The sequence below is a fragment of the Balaenoptera ricei genome, chromosome 13 (genome assembly GCF_028023285.1).
Source record: "Balaenoptera ricei isolate mBalRic1 chromosome 13, mBalRic1.hap2, whole genome shotgun sequence".
In the NCBI taxonomy this organism is placed as follows: Eukaryota; Metazoa; Chordata; class Mammalia; order Artiodactyla; family Balaenopteridae; genus Balaenoptera; species Balaenoptera ricei.
In genome coordinates this window covers 80,856,409-80,878,577 of record NC_082651.1, presented here as the reverse complement: position 1 = coordinate 80,878,577, position 22,169 = coordinate 80,856,409, and the positions used below count along the sequence as shown (strand labels likewise).

The window sequence follows — 22,169 nt, the reverse complement described above, 5'->3', positions numbered from 1 at the left end:
TGGCAAAGGATGTGTGGCGTCTTGAATCCAGGTAACTCACACCACTGGTCTCATTGCTAGTGGGCTGTAAGCTGGTCACCAGAAAGGTGTCATGAGAGAAGGAACTGATGGCATTGTGTTTTTCACTAACTGTTTAAGGATGTGAATGAAGACCCGGGAGAAGATGTGGCCCTCCTTTCTGTCAGTTTTGAGGACACAGAAGCCACTCAGGTGTACCCTAAGCTGTACTTGTCACCCCGAATTGAACAGTAAGTATCCGTGTCATTTATGTTATGTAGCCTGATGCTTCTCCTTGTTAATCAAACATGCTTGCTACCTCTTTTGCCACTCTTAAACTCTTAAAATGACTTCTCTTTATTGACTTTTGTGTTCTTAAAAATGAATTATATTCAGAGTTTAGATTTCAGAGTAAATGCAGTTAGTATTTGCCGCTGTGATCTTTGGATGAGACTTAGTTGTGCAGTTTGTGATGTGAATACTGTGCCTGGTAGACTGGATTCACAATTGTGACTCCTTCCAAATGCCCCTGTGTATGTATGGTTACCCGAAAGAGGACTGCTGAACAACATCCTACGCAATTTCTTGTGTATTTGTAATGCTTCCAGTTGTTTGCAAAAAGGTAACCAGTATCCTGACAGTATTAACTTATTTAGATTAGTGAAGGGAATAGAAAAAGCATATAGCTTAAAACGATGACATGTTCGAATTATTTTTCTGTGTTGAAATAGTTCTATATAACTTTACACAACATTCAGGCTACATGGTACAAGTAGTTTATTTTATTTATTTTTTTTAACATCTTTATTGGAGTATAATTGCTTTAGAATTATGTTGTATTAGTTTCTGCTGTATAACAAAGTGAATCAGCTATATGTATACATATATCCCCATATCCCCTCCCTCTTGCGTCTCCTTCCCACACTCCTTATCCCACCCCTCTAGGTGGTCACAAAGCACCGAGCTGATCTTCTTGTGCTATGTGGCTGCTTCCCACTAGCTATCTGTTTTACGTTTGATAGTGTATATATGTCAATGCCACTCTCTCACTTCGTCCCAGCTTACCCCTCGCCCTCCCCGTGTCCTCAAGTCCATTCTCTACGTCTGCATCTTTATTCCTGTCCTGCTCCTAGGTTCTTCAGAACCTTTTTTTTTTTCTTTTAGATTCCATATATATGTGTTAGCATACGGTATTTGTTTTTCTCTTTCTGACTTACTTCAATCTGTAGGACAGACTCTAGGTCCATCCACCTCATTACAAATAACTCAATCTCATTTCTTTTTATGGCTGAGTAATATTGCATTGTATATATGTGCCACATCTTCTTTATCCATTCATTTGTCGATGGACACTTAGGTTGCTTCCATGTCCTGGCTATTGTAAATAGAGCTGCAATGAACATTGTGGTACATGACTCTTTTTGAATTATGGTTTTCTCAGGGTAGATGCCCAGTAGTGGGATTGCTGGGTCGTATGGTAGCTCTATTTTTAGTTTTTTAAGGAACCTCCATACTGTTCTCTGTAGTGGCTGTACCAATTTACATTCCCACCAACAGTGCAAGAGGGTTCCCGCTTCTCCACACCCTCTCCAGCATTTATTGTTTGTAGATTTTTTGATGTTGGCCATTCTGATGGTGTGAGGTGATACCTCATTGTAGTTTTCATTTGCATTTCTCTAATGATTAGTGATGCTGAGCATCCTTTCATGTGTTTGTTGGCAATCTGTATATCTTCCTTGGAGAAATGTCTATTTAGGTCTTCTGCCCATTTTTGGACTGGGTTGTTTGTTTTTTTGATATTGAGCTGCATGAGCTGCTTGTATATTTTGGAGATTAATCCTTTGTCAGTTGCTTCGTGTGCAAATATTTTCTCCCATTCTGAGGGTTGTCTTTTCGTCTTGTTTATGGCTTCTTTTGCTGTGCAAAAGCTTTTAAGTTTCGTTAGGTCCCATTTGTTTATTTTTGTTTTTATTTCCATTTCTCTAGGAGGTGGGTCAAAAAGGGTCTTGCTGTGATTTATGTCATAGAGTGTTCTGCCTATGTTTTCCTCTAAGAGTTTTATAGTGTCTGGCCTTACATTTAGGTCTTTAATGCATTTTGAGTTTATTTTTGTGTATGGTGTTACGGACTGTTCTAATTTCATTCTTTTACATGTAGCTGTCCAGTTTTCCCAGCACCACTTATTGAAGAGGCTGTCTTTTCTCCATTGTATATTCGTGCCTCCTTTATCAAAGATAAGGTGACCATATGTGTGTGGGTTTAACTCTGGGCTTTCTATCCTGTTCCATTGATCTGTGTTTCTGTTTTTGTGCCAGTACCATACGGTCTTGAGCACTGTAGCTTTGTAGTATAGTCTGAAGTCAGGGAGCCTGATTGCTCCAGCTCCGTTTTTCTTTCTCAAGATTGCTTTGGCTATTTGGGGTCTTTTATGTTTCCATACAAATCATGCAATTTTTTTGTTCTGGTTCTGTGAAAAATGCCACTGGCAGTTTGATAGAGATTGCATTGAATCGGTAGATTGCTTTGGGTAGTGTAGTCATTTTCACAGTGTCGATTCCTCCAATCCAAGAACATGGTATATCTCTCCATCTGTTTGTATCATGTTTCATTTCCTTCATCAGTGTCTTATAGTTTTCTGCATACACGTCTCTTGTCTCCTTAGGTAAGTTTATTCCTAGGTATTTTATTCTTTTTGTTGCAGTGGTAAATGGGAGTGTTTCCTTAATTTCTCTTTCAGATTTTTCATCATTAGTGTTTAGGAATGCAGGAGATTTCTGTGCATTAATTTTGTATCCTGCTACTTTAACAGAAGCATTGATTAGCTCTAGTTGTTTTCTGGTAGAATCTTTAGGAGTCTCTATGTATAGTATCATGTCATCTGCAAACAGTGACAGTTTTACTTCTTCTTTTCCGATTTGGATTCCTTTTATTTGTTTTTCTTCTCTGATTGCTGTGGCTAAAACTTCCAAAACTATGTTGAATAATAGTGGTGAGAGTGGGCAACCTTGTCTTTTTCCTGATCTTAGTGGAAATGATTTCAGTTTTTCACCATTGAGAACGACGTTGGCTGTGGGTTTGTCATATATAGCCTTAATTATGTTGAGGTAAGTTCCCTCTATGCCTACTTTCAGGAGGGTTTTTATCATAAATGCGTGTTGAATTTTGTCAAAAGCTTTTTCTGCATCTATTGAGATTATCTTATGGTTTTTGTCCTTCAATTTGTTAATATGGTGTATCACATTGATTGATTTGCGTATATTGAAGAATCCTTGCATTCCTGGGGTAAACCCCACTTGATCATGGTGTATGATCCTTTTAATGTGCTGTTGGATTCCATTTGCTAGTATATTGTTGAGGATTTTTGCATCTATGTTCATCAGTGATATTGGCCTGTAGTTTTCTTTTTTTGTCACATTTTGTCTGGTTTTGATATCAAGGTGATGGTGGTCTTGTAGAATGAGTTTGAGAGTGTTCCTCCGTCTGCTATATTTTGGAAGAGTTTGAGAAGGATAGGTGTTAGTTCTTCTCTAAATGTTTGATAGAATTCGCCTGTGAAGCCATCCGGTCCTGGGCTTTTGTTGGTTGGAAGATTTTTAATCACAGTGTCAATTTCAGTACTTGTGATTGGTCAGTTCATATTTTCTGTTTCTTCCTGGTTCAGTCTTGGAAGATTGTGCTTTTCTAAGAATTTGTCCATTTCTTCCAGGTTGTCCATTTTATTGGCGTATAGTTGCTTGTAGTAATCTCTCATGATCCTTTGTATTTCTGCAGTGTCAGTTGTTCCTTCTCCTTTTTCACTTCTCATTCTGTTGATTTGAGTCTTCTCCCATTTTTTCTTGTTGAGTCTGGCTAATGTTTTATCAATTTTGTTTATCTTCTCAAAGAACCAGCGTTCAGTTTTACTGATCTTTGCTATCGTTTCCTTTATTTCTTTTTCATTTATTTCTGATCTGTTCTTTATGATTTCTTTCCTTCTGCTAACTTTGGGGTGTTTTTGTTCTTCTTTCTCTAATTGCTTTAGGCGTAAACTTAGGATGTTTATTTGAGATGTTTGTTGTTTCTTGAGGTAGGATTCTATTGCTATTCACTTCCCTCTTAGAACTGCTTTTGCTGCATCCCATAGGTTTTGGGTCGTCGTGTTTTCATTGTCATTTGTTTCTAGGTATTTTTTGATTTCTTCAGTGATCTCTTGGTTATTTAATAGTGTATTGTTTAGCCTCCATGTGTTTGTATTTTTTACAGTTTTTTTCCTGTAATTGATATCTAGTCTCATAGTGTTTTGTTTGGAAAAGATACTTGATATGATTTCAGTTTTCTTAAATTTACCAAGGCTTGATTTGTGGCCCAAGATATGATCTATCCTGGCGAATGTTCCATGAGCCCTTGACAAGAAAGTGTTATCTGCCGTTTGTGGATGGAATGTCCCATAAATATCAGTTAAGTCCATCTTGTTTAATGTGTCATTTAATGCTTGTGTTTCCTTATTTATTTTCATTTTGGATGATCTGCCCATTGGTGAAAGTAGTGTGTTAAAGTCCCCTACTATTATCGTGTTACTGTCGATTTCCCCTTTTATGGCTGTTAGCATTTGCCTTATGTATTGAGGTGCCCCTATGTTGGGTGCATAAATATTTACAATTGTTATATCTTCTTCTTGGATTGATCCCTTGATCATTATGTAGTGTCCTTCTTTGTCTCTTGAAATAGTCTTTATTTTAAAGTTTATTTTGTCTAATATGAGAATTGCTACCCCAGCTTTCTTTTGATTTCCATTTGCATGGAATGTCTTTTTCCATCCCCTCACTTTCATTCTGTATGTGTCCCTAGGTCTGAAGTGGGTCTCTTGTAGACAGCATATGTACGGGTCTTGTTTTTGTATCCATTCAGCCAGTCTGTGTCTTTTGGTTGGAGCATTTAATCCATTTACATTTAAGGTAATTATTGATATGTATGTTCCTATTACCATTTTCTTAATTGTTTTGAGTTTGTTATTGTAAGTCTTTTCCTTCTATTGTGTTTCCTGCCTAGAGAAGTTCCTTTAGCATTTGTTGTAAAGCTGGTGTGGTGGTGCTGAATTCTCTTCGCTTTTGCTTGTCTGTAAAGGTTTTAATTTCTCTGTCTAATCTGAATGAGATCCTTGCTGGGTAGAGTCATCTTGGTTGTAGGTTTTTCCCTTTCATCGCTTTCAGTATGTCCTGCTACTCCCTTCTGGCTTGCAGAGTTCCTGCTGAAAGATCAGCTGTTAACCTTATGGGGATTCCCTTGTAAGTTCATTGTTGCGTTTCCCTTGCTGCTTTTAATATTTTTTCTTTGTATTTAATTTTTGATAGTTTGATTAATATGTGTCTTGGCGTGTTTCTCCTTGGATTTATCCTGTATGGGACTCTCTGCGCTTCTGCACTTGATTGACTATTTCCTTTCCCATATTAGGGAAGTCTTCAACTATAATCTCTTCAAATATTTTCTCAGTCCCTCTCTTTTTCTCTTCTTCTTCTCGGACCCCTATAATTCAACTCTTGGTGCGTTTAATGTTGTCCCAGAGGTCTCTGAGACTGACCTCAATTCTTTTCATTCTGTTTTCTTTATTCTGCTCTGTGGTAGTTATTTCCACTATTTTATCTTCCAGGTCACTTATCCGTTCTTTTCCTCAGTTATTCTGCTATTGATTCCTTCTAGAGAATTTTTAATTTCATTTATTGTGTTGTTCATCATTGTTTGTTTGCTCTTTAGTTCTTCTAGGTCCTTGTTAAACATTTCTTGTAGTTTCTCCATTCTATTTTCAGGATTCCTGATCATCTTTACTATCATTACTCTGAATTTTTTTTCAGGTAGACTTCCTATTTCCTCTTCATTTCTTTGGTCTGGTGGGTGTTTACTTTGCTTCTTCATCTGCTGCATGTTTCTCTATCTTCTCATTTTGCTTAACTTACTGTGTTTAGGGTCTTCTTTTTGCAGGCTGCAGGTTCGTAGTTCCCGTTGTTTTTGTGTCTGCCCCCAGTGGGTGAGGTTGGTTCAGTGGGTTGTGTAGGCTTCCTGGTGGAGGGGACTGGTGCCTGTGTTCTGGTGGATGGGGCTGGATCTTGTCTTTCTGGTGGGCAGGACTGCATCTGGTAGTGTGTTTGGGGGTGTCTGTGAACGTATTATGATTTTAGGCAGTCTCTCTGCTAATGGGTGGGGTTGTATTCCTGTCTTGCTAGTTGTTTGGCATGGGGTGACCAGCACTGGAGCTTACTGGTCGTTGAGTGGAGCTGGTTCTTAGTGTTGAGATGGAGATCTCTGAGAGAGTTCTCGCTGATTGATATTACATGGGGCCGGGAGGTCTCTGGTGGTCCAATGTCCTGAACTTGGCTCTCCCACCTCAGAGTCTCAGGCCTGACACCCAACTGGAGTGCCAAGACCCTGTCAGCCACACGGCTGAGAAGAAAAGGGAGAAAAGAAAGAGAGAAAGAAAAATAAATAAAATAAAATAAAATAAAATAATTAAAACAAAAAATAAATATTATTACAAAATTTTTTTAATTAAAAATTTTTTTAAGTAATTAAAAAAAAAAGGAAGAGAGCAACCAAACCAGTAAACAAATCAACCAATGATAACAAGTGCTAAGAACTATACTGAGATAAACATAAAAATCAGAAACTAGTCAGTTGCACACAGCAAACCCCAAGTCTACAGTTGCTCCCAAAGTCCACTGCCTCAATTTTAGGGTGATTTGTTGTCTATTCAGGTATTTTACAGTTGCAGGGTACGTCGAGCTGCTTGTGGAGATTTAATCCCCTGCTTCTGAGGCTGCTGGGAGAAATTTCCCTTTCTCGTCTTTGTTCACACAGCTCCTGGGGTTCAACCTTGGATATGACCCCGCCTCTGCATGTAGGTCACCCTGTGGCATCTGTTCTTCGCCCAGACAGGAGGGGGTTAAAGGGATGGCTGAATAGGGGGCTCTGGCTCACTGAGGCTTGGGGGAGGGAGGGGTACAGAATGCAGGGCGAGCCTGTGGCGGCAGAGGCCAGTGTGATGTTGCATCAGCCTGATGCGCGCCGTGCGTTCTCCTGGGGAAATTGTGCTTGGATCACGGGACCCCGACATTGGCAGGCTGCACAGGGTCCCAGGAGGGGAGGTGTGGGTAGTGACCCGTGCTTGCACATAGGATTCTTGGTGGCTGCAGCAGCAGCCTTAGCGTTTTATGCTCGTCTCTGGTGTCCACACTGGTAGTCATGGCTCACGCCCGTCGCTGGAGCTCATTAAGGCAGTGCTCTGAATCCCCTCTCCTCGCGCACCCTGAAACAATGGTCTCTTGCCTCTTAGGCAGGTCCAAACTTTTTCCCAGACTCCCTCCCGCTAGCTGTGGCGCACCAGCCCCCTTCAGGCTGTGTTCATGCAGCCAACCCCAGTCCTCTCCCTGGGATCCAACCTCCGAAGCCCCAGCCTCAGCTCCCAGCCCCCACCCGTCCCAGCGGGTGAGCAGACAAGCTTCTTGGGCTGATGAATGCTGGTCCGCACCAGTCCTCTGTGCGGGAGCCTCTCCACTTTGTCCTCTGCACCCCTGTTGCTGCGCTCTCCTCTGCGGCTCCAAAGCTTCCCCCTCGTCCACCCCCTGTCTCCACGAGTGAAGGGGCTTCCTAGTGTGTGGAAACTTTTCCTCCTTCTCACCTCCCTCCCAGAGGGGCAGGTCCCGTCCCTATGCTTTTGTCTCTGATTTTTCTGTTTTCTTTTGCCCTACCCAGGTACGTGGGGAGTTTCTTGCCTTTTGGGAAGTCTGAGGTCTTCTTCCAGCGTTCAGTAGGTGTTCTGTAGGAGCTGTTCCACATGTAGATGTATTTCTGATGTATTTGTGGGGAGGAAGGTGATCTCCATGTCTTACTCCTCTGCCATCTTGAAGGCCCTGTGGTACAAGTAGTTTAATATCACATTTGTGTTTTAATTCAATAACTTTATTCTGCAGTAATGAATCTTATAAGGACTAACCTTGCAACGTGCTTATTGTTGGCTAAAATTCTTTACTAGCTTATTCTACTTCAAAGGAAGTTGAGGTTCATCGAAAATGGATTGTAAGCAGATTTGGTTGGGAACTTCTGACAGGACAGATTTTTCATCAGCAGAGAGAGTTTTTACAGACCAATTGAAATGTATTATTAAAATTCTCTGTAAGTCATATAGTCAGGGTTGGCTGATTTCTGTCTGAGATGTGGTCACCATCCACATTCATGTACTAAGCTCTTTTCACCCCCTCTGTCCTTAGTTGCTTTAATTTATGAATCATGGACATACAGTCTTACACACTGATAAAAGACATGGCTGTTTATCCTCAAATATGGAAGATTATGAGCATTAATAACCCACAGGCATTCTCTGCTCTATTTATATACATGACAGCACCTAGGACAGGATCTTACAGTAACAGGCGCTCAATGACTGTTTTCATTTATAACTGAAAATACTGACCCATAGCAGTAAGAGGCCAAAGGGTGTTGAAGGCAGTACAGTGAAGTGGTAACAGGCAAGGGTTCCAGGGTTAAGCATATCTGGTTTAAACCTGGGTTCTGTCACTTAGCAGCTGGCAAAATAGGTAACATCTTTGAACTTGTTTCCTCATCCGTAAAATAGGGGTAATAATACCTATTTCATAGTGTTGTTTTGAGCATTCTATTAAATACTGTTCATAAAGCATTAAGTGCAGTGCCTGGCACTATAGCAAGTAGTAGCTATTAATGTTATTATCACTGATATAGTTTACAGGAGAAGAGTGAGTGACTGAGTGAGTGGGTTAGTGGTTAGTAGGACAAGTTGGGGCAGAAAAGGAGAGGATGAGTAAACAAGTGAGTGAATACTAGTTCTGGAGTAGCCACTTAGTACATACATAATGAGTGAAATTAAGAAGGTATTTTGGTGATGACAAAAAAGAGTTATCAATGAAACATCACAAGATGTGGGTAATAAGAATGTATCAGTTAAGCTGCAGCCAAGAATTTGCCAGCTCAGAAAAGCAATGTTGCCAGCATCCACATTAATTTTCTTTGAAGTGACTGCACCTACTTTGCAAGTAAACTTGCTAATAAAATATTTCTCACTCTAAAAGTCAAAGATAGGAGGGGAAAAATTATTGGTGAAGGGAATATTTTAAAAGCGATTTTCTATTTCTAAAATCTAACTTTCTACATTTACCCCCCTCTTTTTATGTTAAGAACTGGCCACAGCTTACTTTTCCAGATCAGTTTCCGGTCATTTCCCCTTCTGTAGCCTGTCCTTCACTTGAAGTTTTCTTAATTCACATGTACTCTCTTGCCTCCATGCCTTTGCTAAAGCTGTTACCTCCATGTAAAATGCCCTTCTCTAATGCCCTCTTTGCATTGAAATATTGTACATTTTCTAAGGCCTTAATCAAATGCCATCTACCACCCATTTTCCCTGAGCACAATTAGTCTAGCCTTCCCCTGAGTTCTTATAACACTGAATTTATATCGCTCTTATACTCTGCCCACCACAGATTTAGTTAGTGGTGTGTGGTTTGTTTTTTTTTTTTCATCTTTTAACTATGAAGCAACTCAAGGGCAAGGAACACGTCTTTTCATTCCTTTAATGCTTTTACGAATGCAGTACACAGTAAATAATAGCAAATAATAGTAAATAATTGTCAGTGTTCTAGGTCAGTAAGTAATTCTCACAAGAAAATGTGAAGATGCTGCACTGAGAAGTTGTACAATTTTCCTGGTTGATACAAGTTCACTTAGTAGAACTGCATTTGTAATACCAAAGAAAAACGAACAAAAGTTCTTATGCCCTTCAGTAGAAGTTGTAAAAATGAGGTTTTAGAGAAAGGTTAAAATGGAAAGTGGCCAAATTGTGGTATGACCTTCTAAGGGCTTACATAGTTGCTAAAGTTATTAATATCTTTGGTTAACTCTTACAGAGTTCAGAGCATAGAAAAGAGGTAATGTCATTTCATTAAGGCCAAGGTCATAGGATAGATTATAGGAACTGAGTGAAGAGAGGTTGGTACTATCTTTGATATTGTGTTAAGCTCTCATTTGTTTTCTGTGTTTCATGCTATCCTGTCAACTTTTAACTATCGAGGCATTGATTATAGAGTCAGACTTGGAGAGTTCTTTCAGGAGTCATGGGAAAAGCATCCCATGTGGGCCTGCCCGAAGCTGATGCCAGAAGCTTGCCCTAGCCGAGGCTTGTACTCTTTTTGGCTTCTGCTGTGGCTCTTTCTAGGAAGTTCCAAGCCCCATGCAGTGTATTTGACAGGCAGAGGCCCAGGAGACCAATAGCCTCATCCACATTAGGTAAAAATTGTCAAGAAAAGACTCTCCATGGGCATGGAAGGATATCTTGAGCTTGGGAGAGCCCCCATTTTAGTCTGGCTGATATATCTCTGCCCCAGCTTGTCTGTGCAGTAGGCAAGGGTACTGTGCTCACGTTAACTAGTCTCAGAAATAGGAGAAGGCTACTTTGGGGTCTTGTCATCACATGTAAGGAAAGGGATCATTTACTGTACCCTAAAGATTTCTAGGGACATGGATACCAACTGCCCCCAAATTAGAGACTGCCACAAAAGGGAACATCTGTCAGAGACATTGGGTAGAAAGCTCCCAAGTGTATTATAATTTATGAAGCTCTGCAATGCAGTCTCACTTCAGAAGTCTGTCCTGGAATTGTTGTCTGGTGTTTCTGGCAGCGCTGGAAAGCATGACTGACTGGTCGCCTTTATAGTGTTTAGATGCGTGTTGTTTCCTGGTCTCCCGCTGTGTGCGTATATGGCTTGCAAAGTAAACGCTTCTGAGAACTTTGTGTTCTTCTCCAACAAGGGACATTTATGAAACACACATATTTCAGAGTCCATACATTTGTTTTCCAAGGAACCAAAACCAGTCAGTTGAATTAGACACAAAGGACTGTTCATTAAATAAAAAATAGTTAGTGGTAAAGTATGGAAAAAAAGCTAGTGGTAAGTTATGCAAATTAAATTTTGGTTGAATAATAGGAGTTGGGGGGGGGAACTAGATTCCAAACCAGTTGCCTTTTTTTCCTGGCATAAAAGCTGGAATCGTAGGATAACGTCATCAGAGCTGGCACTAAACCTGCTCTACCTTCCCCTCCTCCCCAGACTGTTGGCAGTTCTGGTGGTGACACCAGAGGTTAAATGGGCAGCAGAGGCTGCACAGTTCTCTTCCCCAAAAGGTGTGGGCCCTTTCCTTGGCTTGAGCTGGTTTGTGGGAGTAGTTTGAAGAAAACCAACTCGTCACTCCCTGTGCTGTTCCCACTCTGTGCATAAAAAGAGGACTTCAGCCCCTGAGGCGGACCAGGTGGCATCTTTCACAAGTACAGAATTTGTTTTTAGAACTTTGTGTTGTTGAGTTACAGCCCCGCCTTGGAAATAAATACTCAAAGCTTACCAGCCCACAAACACTCACTATTAGTGAGGCCTTTGTGCCTGCAAATATCCATGCATTCATTCTTTCAGGCAAAAAAATGCAGTGAAAAGTGACCAAGTGTAAGGCCCTTTGCTAGATGCTTCAAAATGAGATATGGCTTATGCCCTTAGTTTGCTTATAATCAGTAAGGGAGATAAGAACAAATATGACATGTTCCAACTTGTATGTAGAAAAAGCACGATTAGATTTGGCATTAGAAGCCCTCTGTTCCTCCACTTGCGAGCTGGCAGTCTTGCTTAAGATACTTAACCTTTTTGAGCCTCATTTCATCTTCTGTAAAGGGGGATAAATCTTAGGCTTCAGTTTCATCCACTCCAAGGTGGGATATATATGAAAGTGCCTAGTGTAGTGTTTGACTCATGGTTGATGTTCAGTTAGTGCTTCTTGAGTTGTATGAACACCTAAGAAAAGACATTAACTACTGAAAGACTTCAAGGGAAGAGGAGGAGATCACATTTCCAGTCAATTTGTGAGGAGGGGACTTTGGAAAACTTTGGAAGTGTGGCATTTCCAATGCAGTGTGGCTTTTCTAGAGATTAAATATGTAATACTGTAACAATAAAAATGTATTTGTTTTGTGCTTTGAAATGTTCAAATTGCTTTAAGATTTACCATCCCATCTGATCTTCATGATAATATTCCTAGCATGAGTTTTTTTTTTTAATTGAAGTATAGTTGATTTACAATGTTGTGTTAATTTCTGCTGTACAGCAAAGTGACTCAGTTATACATATATATACATTCTTTTTTTATATTATTTTCCATTATGGTTTATCATAGGATATTGAATATAGTTTCCTGTGCTATACAGTAGGTCCTTGTTGTTTATCCATTCTGTATATAAAAGCTCACATCTGCTAACCCCCAACCTCCCACTCCACCCCTCCCCCAACCCCCTCCCCCTTGGCAACCACAAGTCTGTTCTCTATGTCTGTGAGTCTGTTTCTGTTTTGTAGATAGGTTCATTTGTGTCATATTCTAGATTCCACATATAAGTGATATCATATGGTATTTGTCTTTCTCCTTCTGACTTACTTTACTTAGTAGGATAATCTCTAGGTCCATCCATGTTGCTGCAAATGGCCTTATTTCATTCCTTTTTATTGCTGAGTAGTATTCCATTGTATATATGTACGACAATTTCTTTATCCATTTATCTGTCGATGAACATTTAGGTTGTTTCCATGTCTTGGCTGTTGTGAATAGTCTAGCACGAGTTTTATAATACATCTTTTTCCCTCTAAAACCTGGAATTCTTAGACCCTTCCTAGCATCCTTCACTGCTTTTACTTCCTTTTCCAACCCATTAAATTATGCTAAATTATGTTTCCCGTGATTCCACCCCTAGGCCTCTTTCATGGCCTCACCTCTTTGTGGATGACCCTCAAATCCCTATTTCGAATCCCAGCTTTTCTCCCTGTTTGCAGATCTGCTTTTCTAGCCACTTGATAGATACATCCTTTTGTGTGTTCGGTTGACACCTCAAATTCAAAGTGTCTGAAACCAAACTCATCATTCCTCCAGTAGATGAGTGTTTTCTGCTTCACGGCCTTCTTTCTGTTCACAGTACTCTCGTGGTCTTCCATGCCCAGGTGCTGCATCTCAAGGGCAATAGCCAGCCCACTGTTTTATACTAGAAAACCTATCTCCACAATATCTCTATTTTTGTCATTCCTCCTGTCATTTCACTTCAGTCCTTCAGTTGCCATGTCTCCTGATGGCCTTGTAACTTTTCCTCCTATTTCAGTTTATTTTGCACAAAACTCTCACTATCTTCTTGAAGTAAGTTCCAGTCATGTAGTGTCCTTTCCTTGCTCCACACCACCAGTGCCTCCCTGTTACCAACTGAATTAAGCACGGCTCTCTCATCATCCAAAGTATTCTCTGTCTTAATCCCAGCTTGCCTTTCCACCCTGATCTGGCTTCTATATATTTCCTGTTGTTCAGCCAAACTGGTTTTTTGTGTGTGATTTCCTGTGAACACCCTTTGTACTTTTTTCATTGTTGTATCTTTGCTTGGACTGCTTCTTATACTAGAACATTGAATTTATTTTCCTCTCCTATAGGGTCTGTCCTCTTTATTCTTCTCCATCGCCACCTTCTCCGTGGAACTTTTCTGCCCACCACCACCTGCCTCTGCAGCATGACTGCACTCTCCCCTCGTGTGTTTGTGCCTCTATTATCGTACTGTTTCCCTGGACTATAAACTCTATAAGGGCGGGCTTCTTTTTCCAGCAGTTGAGGGTTGGTGAGCCACAGCCTACCTCCTGCCAAGCTGGCCCTGCCCTTGGGTCCCACGTGAGCTCAGCCGCAGTCGCCACCTATTGGACTCCCTGGTGGGGCAGAAAGCTTTGGACCTGTTGGATCCCTGTGCCTGCAAAGGCACGTGGTTTCCATTGTTGTTTCTTGTTGCTGTGCTTTGTGGCTAGCCAGCAGACTTGTTTCCCTGTGAACCCTGGCCTTGTTTCTGAGAGGTGGAGCTTCATTTTGTAGGAGTGGCTTATCAGCTGAATCCTGGAAGTGGTACATGTGCTTCTGATCTCGTGTGACCTGTCATCTACTCCTGCTGTGGCCTTTCCAGCCTCTCTTTCCCTGCCTTTACCCCCACAGTGTGCCTGGCCACAGACATGGTCCCTTGGAACATTTGGATAGCCTGTAATCCGCAAAGACTGGGATAAGCAGAAATTTGACTAAAGGGCCTAGAGAAAGGGGGTGGGGAGAACTGAATATTAAAGTAATACTTAGAATTATGGGTGAGATTTCATGAGATTATGGATATTAAATTCAGATAAATCAGATAAAATAAGTTTTTTAAAAGCAATGAGCAAATTCAGTATTTTGTGATTTTATTTAAATTTGATACTGAATGCAACATCTTAACGGGATGGGGAATTTTCATTTTAGATGCTCAAAAGACTTTTTAGAATAACTAGAGAAATTGTGCAAGTAAACACAGGTAGATTTAAAAGAAAAGTAAATCTTGCCTTTTATTTTTAAAGCTGTATCAACTCTCTCAGATCTCTTGGGATGATTTTGTGTCAGGATTTAAGTAATAGAACATCATAGTAAACATGGTTTAATTTAGCCTTACTTATGTTTGCTTGAGTCACTGAGATAATCCTATAATAAATATTGTGCTCCTGGAGTGGTTTTTTTTTTTTTCTCTTTGATAAATATATAGTCCTGAGTATGCTAAGACAACCAGCTGTCAGGAGAGATGTGTATTTGGTTTTAGTGGAGTGAGCTATCTTAGTCTCTAGGGACTTGAGATGTTCATTTTACTAGTCCGGGAGCAGGGCCAGAAGGGTTCTTCGTGACTTAGAATGGAATTCTGAAGAGTAAGTTCAGCAAGTTTTCATTAGTGAGTTTGGCCTTTTGTCTTGCCTGTGCCTCCCAAAAGATCAAGAGCTCAGCCTGCACTTGGAAACATTACAAAAAAGACCAGAATGGAATTTAGTTCAGGGAAAAAAATCGATCAGTCCCCAAATACCATATTTTTGGAAACATTCTGGTGCAGAACTCCTGTCCCCCCAGCCTCCTAAGTTAGTGACAGATTAATGTTTTTATCTAGCTTTCTTTTTAGGCAGACAATAGACATTTAGAAAGAAGATGTATATAAGTCTGTGATACCTTAAATCTCACTGGTACATGTTTCTTAAACTTGTTGGACCCTTAAGCTCTGTCTTAGATTTATTTTGTGTCTTTGGGCAGTTCTGTGTCTTGTTTCTTTCAAATGCTGTTCTCTCTACAGCATAATGATTAGCTTAAAGCTGTAAGATATAATGTGTCCTCATTTAAAAGCTGAGGCCTAGCACCTTTCTACTAAACATCTCAAGGATTTTGTGCAGTTTTTTCTGTAATGAAGACGAGAACCTTATGATTTTCAATTTAACAGTATATCTCAACAGCGAAGCTCTGAGCACGGATCATTACGTACAGTCAGTGTTCATTTATATTTATTCACAAGTAGGAAAATATTCCTCAGTGAAAGGTCTGAGATAAAGAGTGGGTAGTTCATGAAAACATTAAGCTGTGTTATAGGTGGGAACAGAGAAATAAGAAAGTGGAAGAGAAAATAGTCTAGAATGTTCCAGAACTGATGGAAGGCACCAAATAGAAGTACAAGGAAACTCAAACAGGCTAAATAAAAAGAAATTGACACCTAGATACATCATCTGAACAGCAAAGAGGAAAAGTATCTGAAATTGACACATTGTGTATAAAGGAATAGCAGATTGACACCAACCTCGTTGACAATCTTGGAGAGTCATGGACTTTACCCCAGAAAAATGTACAGACACAGAAAATTCAAATAAAGTTCTGAAAGTAACACACCTGCCCCTGAAGCCAATTCATAAACTTCATTTAAGGATCCTTGTTCTAGATTTCATTTCTTCATTGTTAATTGCCTTCTGTACTAGCTCATGCTGAAACAATCATGGAAGCTTCAAATTTAATATGTAAAGTGCAAATTATCATCTGACATTGCCCATCTCCCCTTCCTCAAAATCTACTCTTCTCCTATGTTCTTATTTTCATTAATGACTTAACTGTCCTTCTACTGACCACAGCCATGAAACCTAGGCATCCTATTTTTGACCTTCCTCCCGCCATTGTTTCCTGTATCTAAACAACTGCCACTTGATGTTGCCTCGATGGTGTCTCTCACCTTTATCTCCTCACCCTTCCCCCCAGCCCTATTTCAAGCCTCTATGTTCCTAACTCTTTGCAGATTAATCTTTCAAAAGCATAACTCCATCCATGTCACTGCCTTGCTTAAACACTCTTAGTGTCTCTTTAGTGAACAGGCGAGAAAACTGCCTGCTACATTGTCCTGTGTGAGGAGCTCAGTTCCCACCATACTCCCAGCCTCTGTGTACCACATATCCCAGACACGTGAACCACGGGCGATGCAACCAGGGATAGGTACTTCTGGGGATTCTCCTTAATTTTTTTTATAAGTGTAGCTGTATTTGTTTAAAACTTTTTATCCAACATTTTTAGGTGTGTTGTAGCAAGAGGACTCCTTAGGTTATCTAGGTGGCCATATTGCCAAGATGTTCTTCTGCCTTGTGTCTTGATTGTTCTAGTTTCCACAGGGTCGACTATGATTGTAGATGTGCTCTGAATGATATTCCACTGATATTCTGCTGTGCAGCTGTTGAAACTCTTTCCTGTTTTTCTTTACTTCTTGTGTTTTTTAGTAAACCTCTATCCTTTCAGATAACTTAGCTGAGCCATTGTCATCTCTCCATCAGACTATTGAAATACTGTTCTAAGTGGTCTCCTGCACCCACTCCTTCCCCTTTTCCATCTAGTTGCCACTCTGCAGGCGGAGTGGACTTCCGAGAACAAATCTGCTCTCATCATTCTCTTGCTTAAAAGCCAAGTTCATGCCCTTTCCTCATAAATGATCACTCACCAGCTTTATCCAACTTGTTGCTTTCCCCCATATCTCCCAGGCATATTCCTTTTTTTTTTTTTTTAACTACCTAATCTAGTATATCCTCAAGTTCTAGCATTTTTTTCTTCGTACTATCTTGAAGTCTGAACTCCTCCAAGTCTATTTCTTCCTATCTTGTTGTTTCAGTTAACTTCCTTTTTAATCCTTTTTGTCAATAACTGGGTGGAAGTAGAAACTAGTGTGTAAATGATGAAATTATGAAAAAGATGGTCATCAGTGCTATGAGGCACTTATCCCCATTCCTTCCAAGTGTGAAGAATGATCTTTAATGTCGAAACCTTTTACATGAGGGTGGAAGGAAGGCTTGACTACAAGGAGTCAGCACAGGAGAATTTTTTAGGATGATGGAATTGTTCTGTATCATGATTGTGGTGGTGGATATACAACTCTATGCATTTGTCAAAACTCATAGAACTGTGCATCACAAAGACTGAACTTTACTGTGAGTAGAAAATAAACTAAAAAAAATTTCACAGACCTATGCAGATAGAAGTAATACTTTTAGCCTTTCATGTTAATAAGTGAATTAAATGCCTTTTAAATGAACTTATATTTTTTTAATCACAACAGGTTGTATATATATTTGAACAATGGATACGTATATACACTTGTAAATGCTGTATATTTGTGGATATATATGTATATATATATGCATGTAGGTGTGTGTATACATATATGTATATACACATACATATTTTTATGTATGTGATATCTCTCTCTCATACACACACACACACACACACACACACAGAGCATTTATTTGGTCCTCAGATGCTTGGTGTCCAATAAATTAGTAAACCTGCAAGTCTAAGGCCCTATAGTGTCATGAAGCCAACAGATTGGGAACGTTTGCTATCAGGGGTATATAATGAATGATCATTTTTCTAAGAATTCTGTTGATTGATATTTGCTTCAGTAAGAGCACATTTTAACTGGTTTCTTGCTCTCAAAATAGCTAACATAATCACTATGTTAGGAAGCACCTTTTAACCTTATTATTTTGGCTCACAGTGGAATGACTGATTCATGAAGACCCTGCCACTTGCACTCCTCTCTGCCCAACACAAACGCCTAGGTTTCTTAATTTAGCTCATGGTGGGGACAGAGGTACTCCAGGAGCAAGGATCCAGGGTACTGAGCCCTGACACTTGGGAGCTTTCCTCTTGTGTTTGGGCCTTGACCTCCATGAAGCTCATGTGGTTCATAGCACTTCTGTCCCAGTGCTTCTAGCTCTCAGATGTTCCACTGGTTCTCATGTTTCTCAATATGTTTCTATCTCCATGATGTGTGAATTGGTCTATTACATTAATGTATCTTTTACTTAGTTTACAGAGCAGAGTGTGGTTGTCGATAGGGGGATAAGTCAGTTGGGTTTTAAAAATCAAGTCATTCTATCTCGTCTTCTCCCTGAAAATGGGTATGGTTTGTTACATCCACAACATGCCTTCAAAGGGTAATTATTTAGTACCAAGAAGTAATGGCATGGTTCTTGATTACAAGTGTTTGGCGTGAGTAGGTAATGACTAAGGTTCTCAGTGTATAAAATTTATATATAAAGTGGAACCCCTTATACCATTCTTGGAAGAAAGGTCTAACACCAATGTTTCAGATTTTACTTTGTAACCTGTTATTAAAGAGCAGGTGATTTGATCCTGGTATGTCTGATTTTGAATCTCATAATACAGGGCTAATAATTTTATTGGATTTTTTCTGGACTTGTTAAAATTCAGACACGCTGTCTTTCACTAGCAGCACTAATGACTTTAATGAATGGAGAAGCCTTTAGTTTTAAACAAAACAAATCATGAGTTAACATAATATCGTAAATAGGACCGTAACAGGGAATGGACATCTTGTCTGTGAACATTATCTTTTATAGAGGGCTTCAACAAAATAGAGGTCATTCTTTTTTTTTTTTTTTAACATTTTTATTGGAGTATAATTGCTTTACAGTGGTGAGTTAGTTTCTGCTTTATAACAAAGTGAATCAGCTATACATATACATATATCCCCGTATCTCCTCCCTCTTGTGTCTCCCTCCCATCCTCCCTATCCCACCCCTCTAGGTGGACACAAAGCACCGAGCTGATCTCCCTGTGCTATGTGGCTGCTTCCCACTAGCTATCTGTTTTACATTGGGTAGTGTATATATGTCCATGCCACTCTCTCACTACGTCCCAGCTTACCCTTGCTCCTCCCCGTGTCCTCAAGTGCATTTGCTACTTCTGTGTTTTTATTTCTGTCCTGCCCCTAGGTTCTTCAGAACAATTTTTTTTTTTTTTAGATTCCATATATATGTGTTAACATATGGTATTTGTTCTTCTCTTTCTGACTTACTTCAATCTGTAAGATAGACTCTAGGTCCATCCACCTCTCTACAAATAACTCAATTTCGTTTCTTTTTATGGCTGAGTAATATTCCATTGTATATATATGCCACATCTTCTTTATCCATTCATCTCTGGATGGACACTTAGGTTGCTTCCATGTCCTGGCTATTGTAAATAATGCTGCAATGAACATTGTGGTACATGACTCTTTTTGAATTATGGTTTTCTCAGGGTATATGCCCAGTAGTGGGATTGCTGGGTCGTATGGTAGTTCTATTCTTAGTTTTTTAAGGAACCTCCATACTGTTCTCCATACTGGATGTACCAATTTACATTCCCACCACCAGTGCAAGAGGGTTCCCGCTTCTCCACACCCTCTCCAGCATTTATTGTTTGTAGAGTTTTTGATGATGGCCATTCTGACTGGTGTGAGGTGATACCTCATTGTAGTTTTGATTTTCATTTCTCTAATGATTAGTGATGTTGAGCATCCTTTCATGTGTTTGTTGGCAATCTGTATATCTTCTTTGGAGAAATGTCTATTTATGTCTTCTGCCCATTTTTGGACTGGGTTGTTTGTTTTTTTGATATTGAGCTGCATGAGGTACTTGTATATTTTGGAGATTAATCCTTTGTCAGTTGCTTCATTTGCAAATATTTTCTCCCATTCTGAGGGTTGTCTTTTTGTCTTGTTTATGGCTTCTTTTGCTGTACAAAAGCTTTTAAGTTTCATTAGGTCCCATTTGTTTATTTTTGTTTTTATTTCCATTTCTCTAGGAGGTGGGTCAAAAAGGATCTTGCTGTGATTTATGTCATGGAGTGTTCTTCCTATGTTTTCCTCTAAGAGTTTGATGATGTCTGGCCTTACATTTAGGTCTTTAATGCATTTTGAGTTTATTTTTGTGTATGGTGTTAGGGAGTGTTCTAATTTTATTCTTTTACATGTAGCTGTCCAGTTTTCCCAGCACCACTTATTGAAGAGGTTGTCTTTTCTCCATTGTATATTCGTGCCTCCTTTATCAAAGATAAGGTGACCATATGTGCGTGGGTTTGTCTCTGGGCTTTCTATCTTGTTCCATTGATCTATATTTCTGTTTTTGTGCCAGTACCATACTGTCTTGATTACTGTAGCTTTGTAGTACCATATGAAGTCCGGGAGCCTGATTCCTCCCACTCTATTTTTCTTTCTCACGATTGCTTTGGCTTCAGGGTCTTTTGTGTTTCCATACAAATTGTGCAAGTTTTTTTTCTAGTTCTGTGAAAAATGCCGTTGGTAGTTTGATAGGGTTGCATTGAATCTGTAGATTGCTTTGGGTAGTATAGTCATTTTCACAATGTTGATTCTTCCAATCCAAGAATGTGCTATATCTCTCCATCTGTTTGTATCATGTATCATTTCGTTCATCAGTGTCTTATAGTTTTCTGCATACAGGTCTTTTGTCTCCTTAGGTAGGTTTATTCCTAGGTATTTTATTCTTTTTGTTGCAGTGGTAAATGGGAGTGTTGCCTTAATTTCTCTTTCAGATTTTTCATCATTAGTATATAGGAATGCAAGAAATTTCTGTGCATTAATTATGTATCCTGCTACTTTATCAGATGCATTGATTAGCTCTAGTAGTTTTCTGGTAGCATCTTTAGGATTCTCTATGTATAGTATCATGTCATCTGCAAACAGTGACAGTTTTACTTCTTCTTTTCTGATTTAGATTCCTTTTGTTTCTTTGTCTTCTCTGATTGCTGTGGCTAAAACTTCCAAAACTATGTTGAATAATAGTGGGGAGAGTCGGCAACCTTGTCTTGTTCTTGGTCTTAGTGGAAATGATATCAGTTTTTCACCATTGAGAATGACGTTGGCTGTGGGATTGTCATATATGGCCTTTATTATGTTGAGGTAAGTTTCCTCTATGCCTACTTTCAGGAGGGTTTTTATCATAAATGGGTGTTGAATTTTGTCAAAAGCATTTTCTGCATTATTGAGATGATCACATGGTTTTTCTCCTTCAATTTGTTAATATGGTGTGTCACATTAATTGAGTTCCATATATTGAAGAATCCTTGCATTCCTGGGATGAATCCAACTTGATCACGGTGTATGATCCTTTTAATGTTCTGTTGGATTCTGTTTGCTAGTATTTTGTTGAGGATTTTTGCATCTATGTTCATCAGTGATATTGGCCTGTAGTTTTCTTTCTTTGTGACATCTTTGTCTGGTTTTGGTATCAGGGTGATGGTGGCCTTGTAGAAGGAGTTTGAGAGTGTTTCTCCCTCTGCTGTATTTTGGAAGAGTTTGAGAAGGATAGGTGTTAGTTCTTCTCTAAATGTTTTATAAAATTCGCCTGTGAAGCCATCTGGTCCTGGGCTTTTGTTTGTTGGAATATTTTTAATCACAGTTTCAATTTCAGTGCTTTTGATTGGCCTGTTTGTATTTCCTATTTCTTCCTGGTTCAGTCTCAGAAGATTGTGCTTTTCTAAGAATTTGTCCATTTCTTTCAGGTTGTCCATTTTATTGGCATATAGGTGCTTGTAGTAATCTCTCATGATCCTTTGTATTTCTGCAGTGTCAGTTGTTACTTCTCCTTTTCATTTCTAATTCTATTGATTTGAGTCTTCTCCCTTTTTTTCTTAATGAGTCTGGCTAATGGTTTATCTACTTTGTTTATCTTCTCAAAGAACCAGCTTTTAGTTTTATTGATCTTTGCTATCGTTTCCTTCATTTCTTTTTCATTTATTTCTGATCTGATCTTTGGAATTTCTTTCCTTCTGCTAACTTTGGGTTTTTTTTGTTCTCTTTCTCTAATTGCTTTAGGTGTAAACTTAGGATGTTTATTTGAGATGTTTGTTGTTTCTTGAGGTAGGATTCTATTGCTATTCACTTCCCTCTTAGAACTGCTTTTGCTGCATCCCATAGGTTTTGGGTCGTCGTGTTTTCATTGTCATTTGTTTCT

The 22,169-nt window shown here is 39.4% G+C and overlaps 1 protein-coding gene across 3 annotated transcripts in view; it reads left to right on the top strand.

Annotated features, from left to right (window-relative positions):
* BABAM2 (BRISC and BRCA1 A complex member 2) overlaps positions 1–22,169 on the top strand; it is a 444,468-nt gene that overhangs the window by 238,806 nt on the left and 183,493 nt on the right. For all 3 annotated transcript variants that reach the window (XM_059942959.1, XM_059942958.1, XM_059942957.1), the window contains exon 7: positions 139–248. In XM_059942959.1, coding sequence (XP_059798942.1) covers positions 139–248 — 110 coding nt within the window. The remainder of the gene's footprint in view (positions 1–138; positions 249–22,169) is intronic.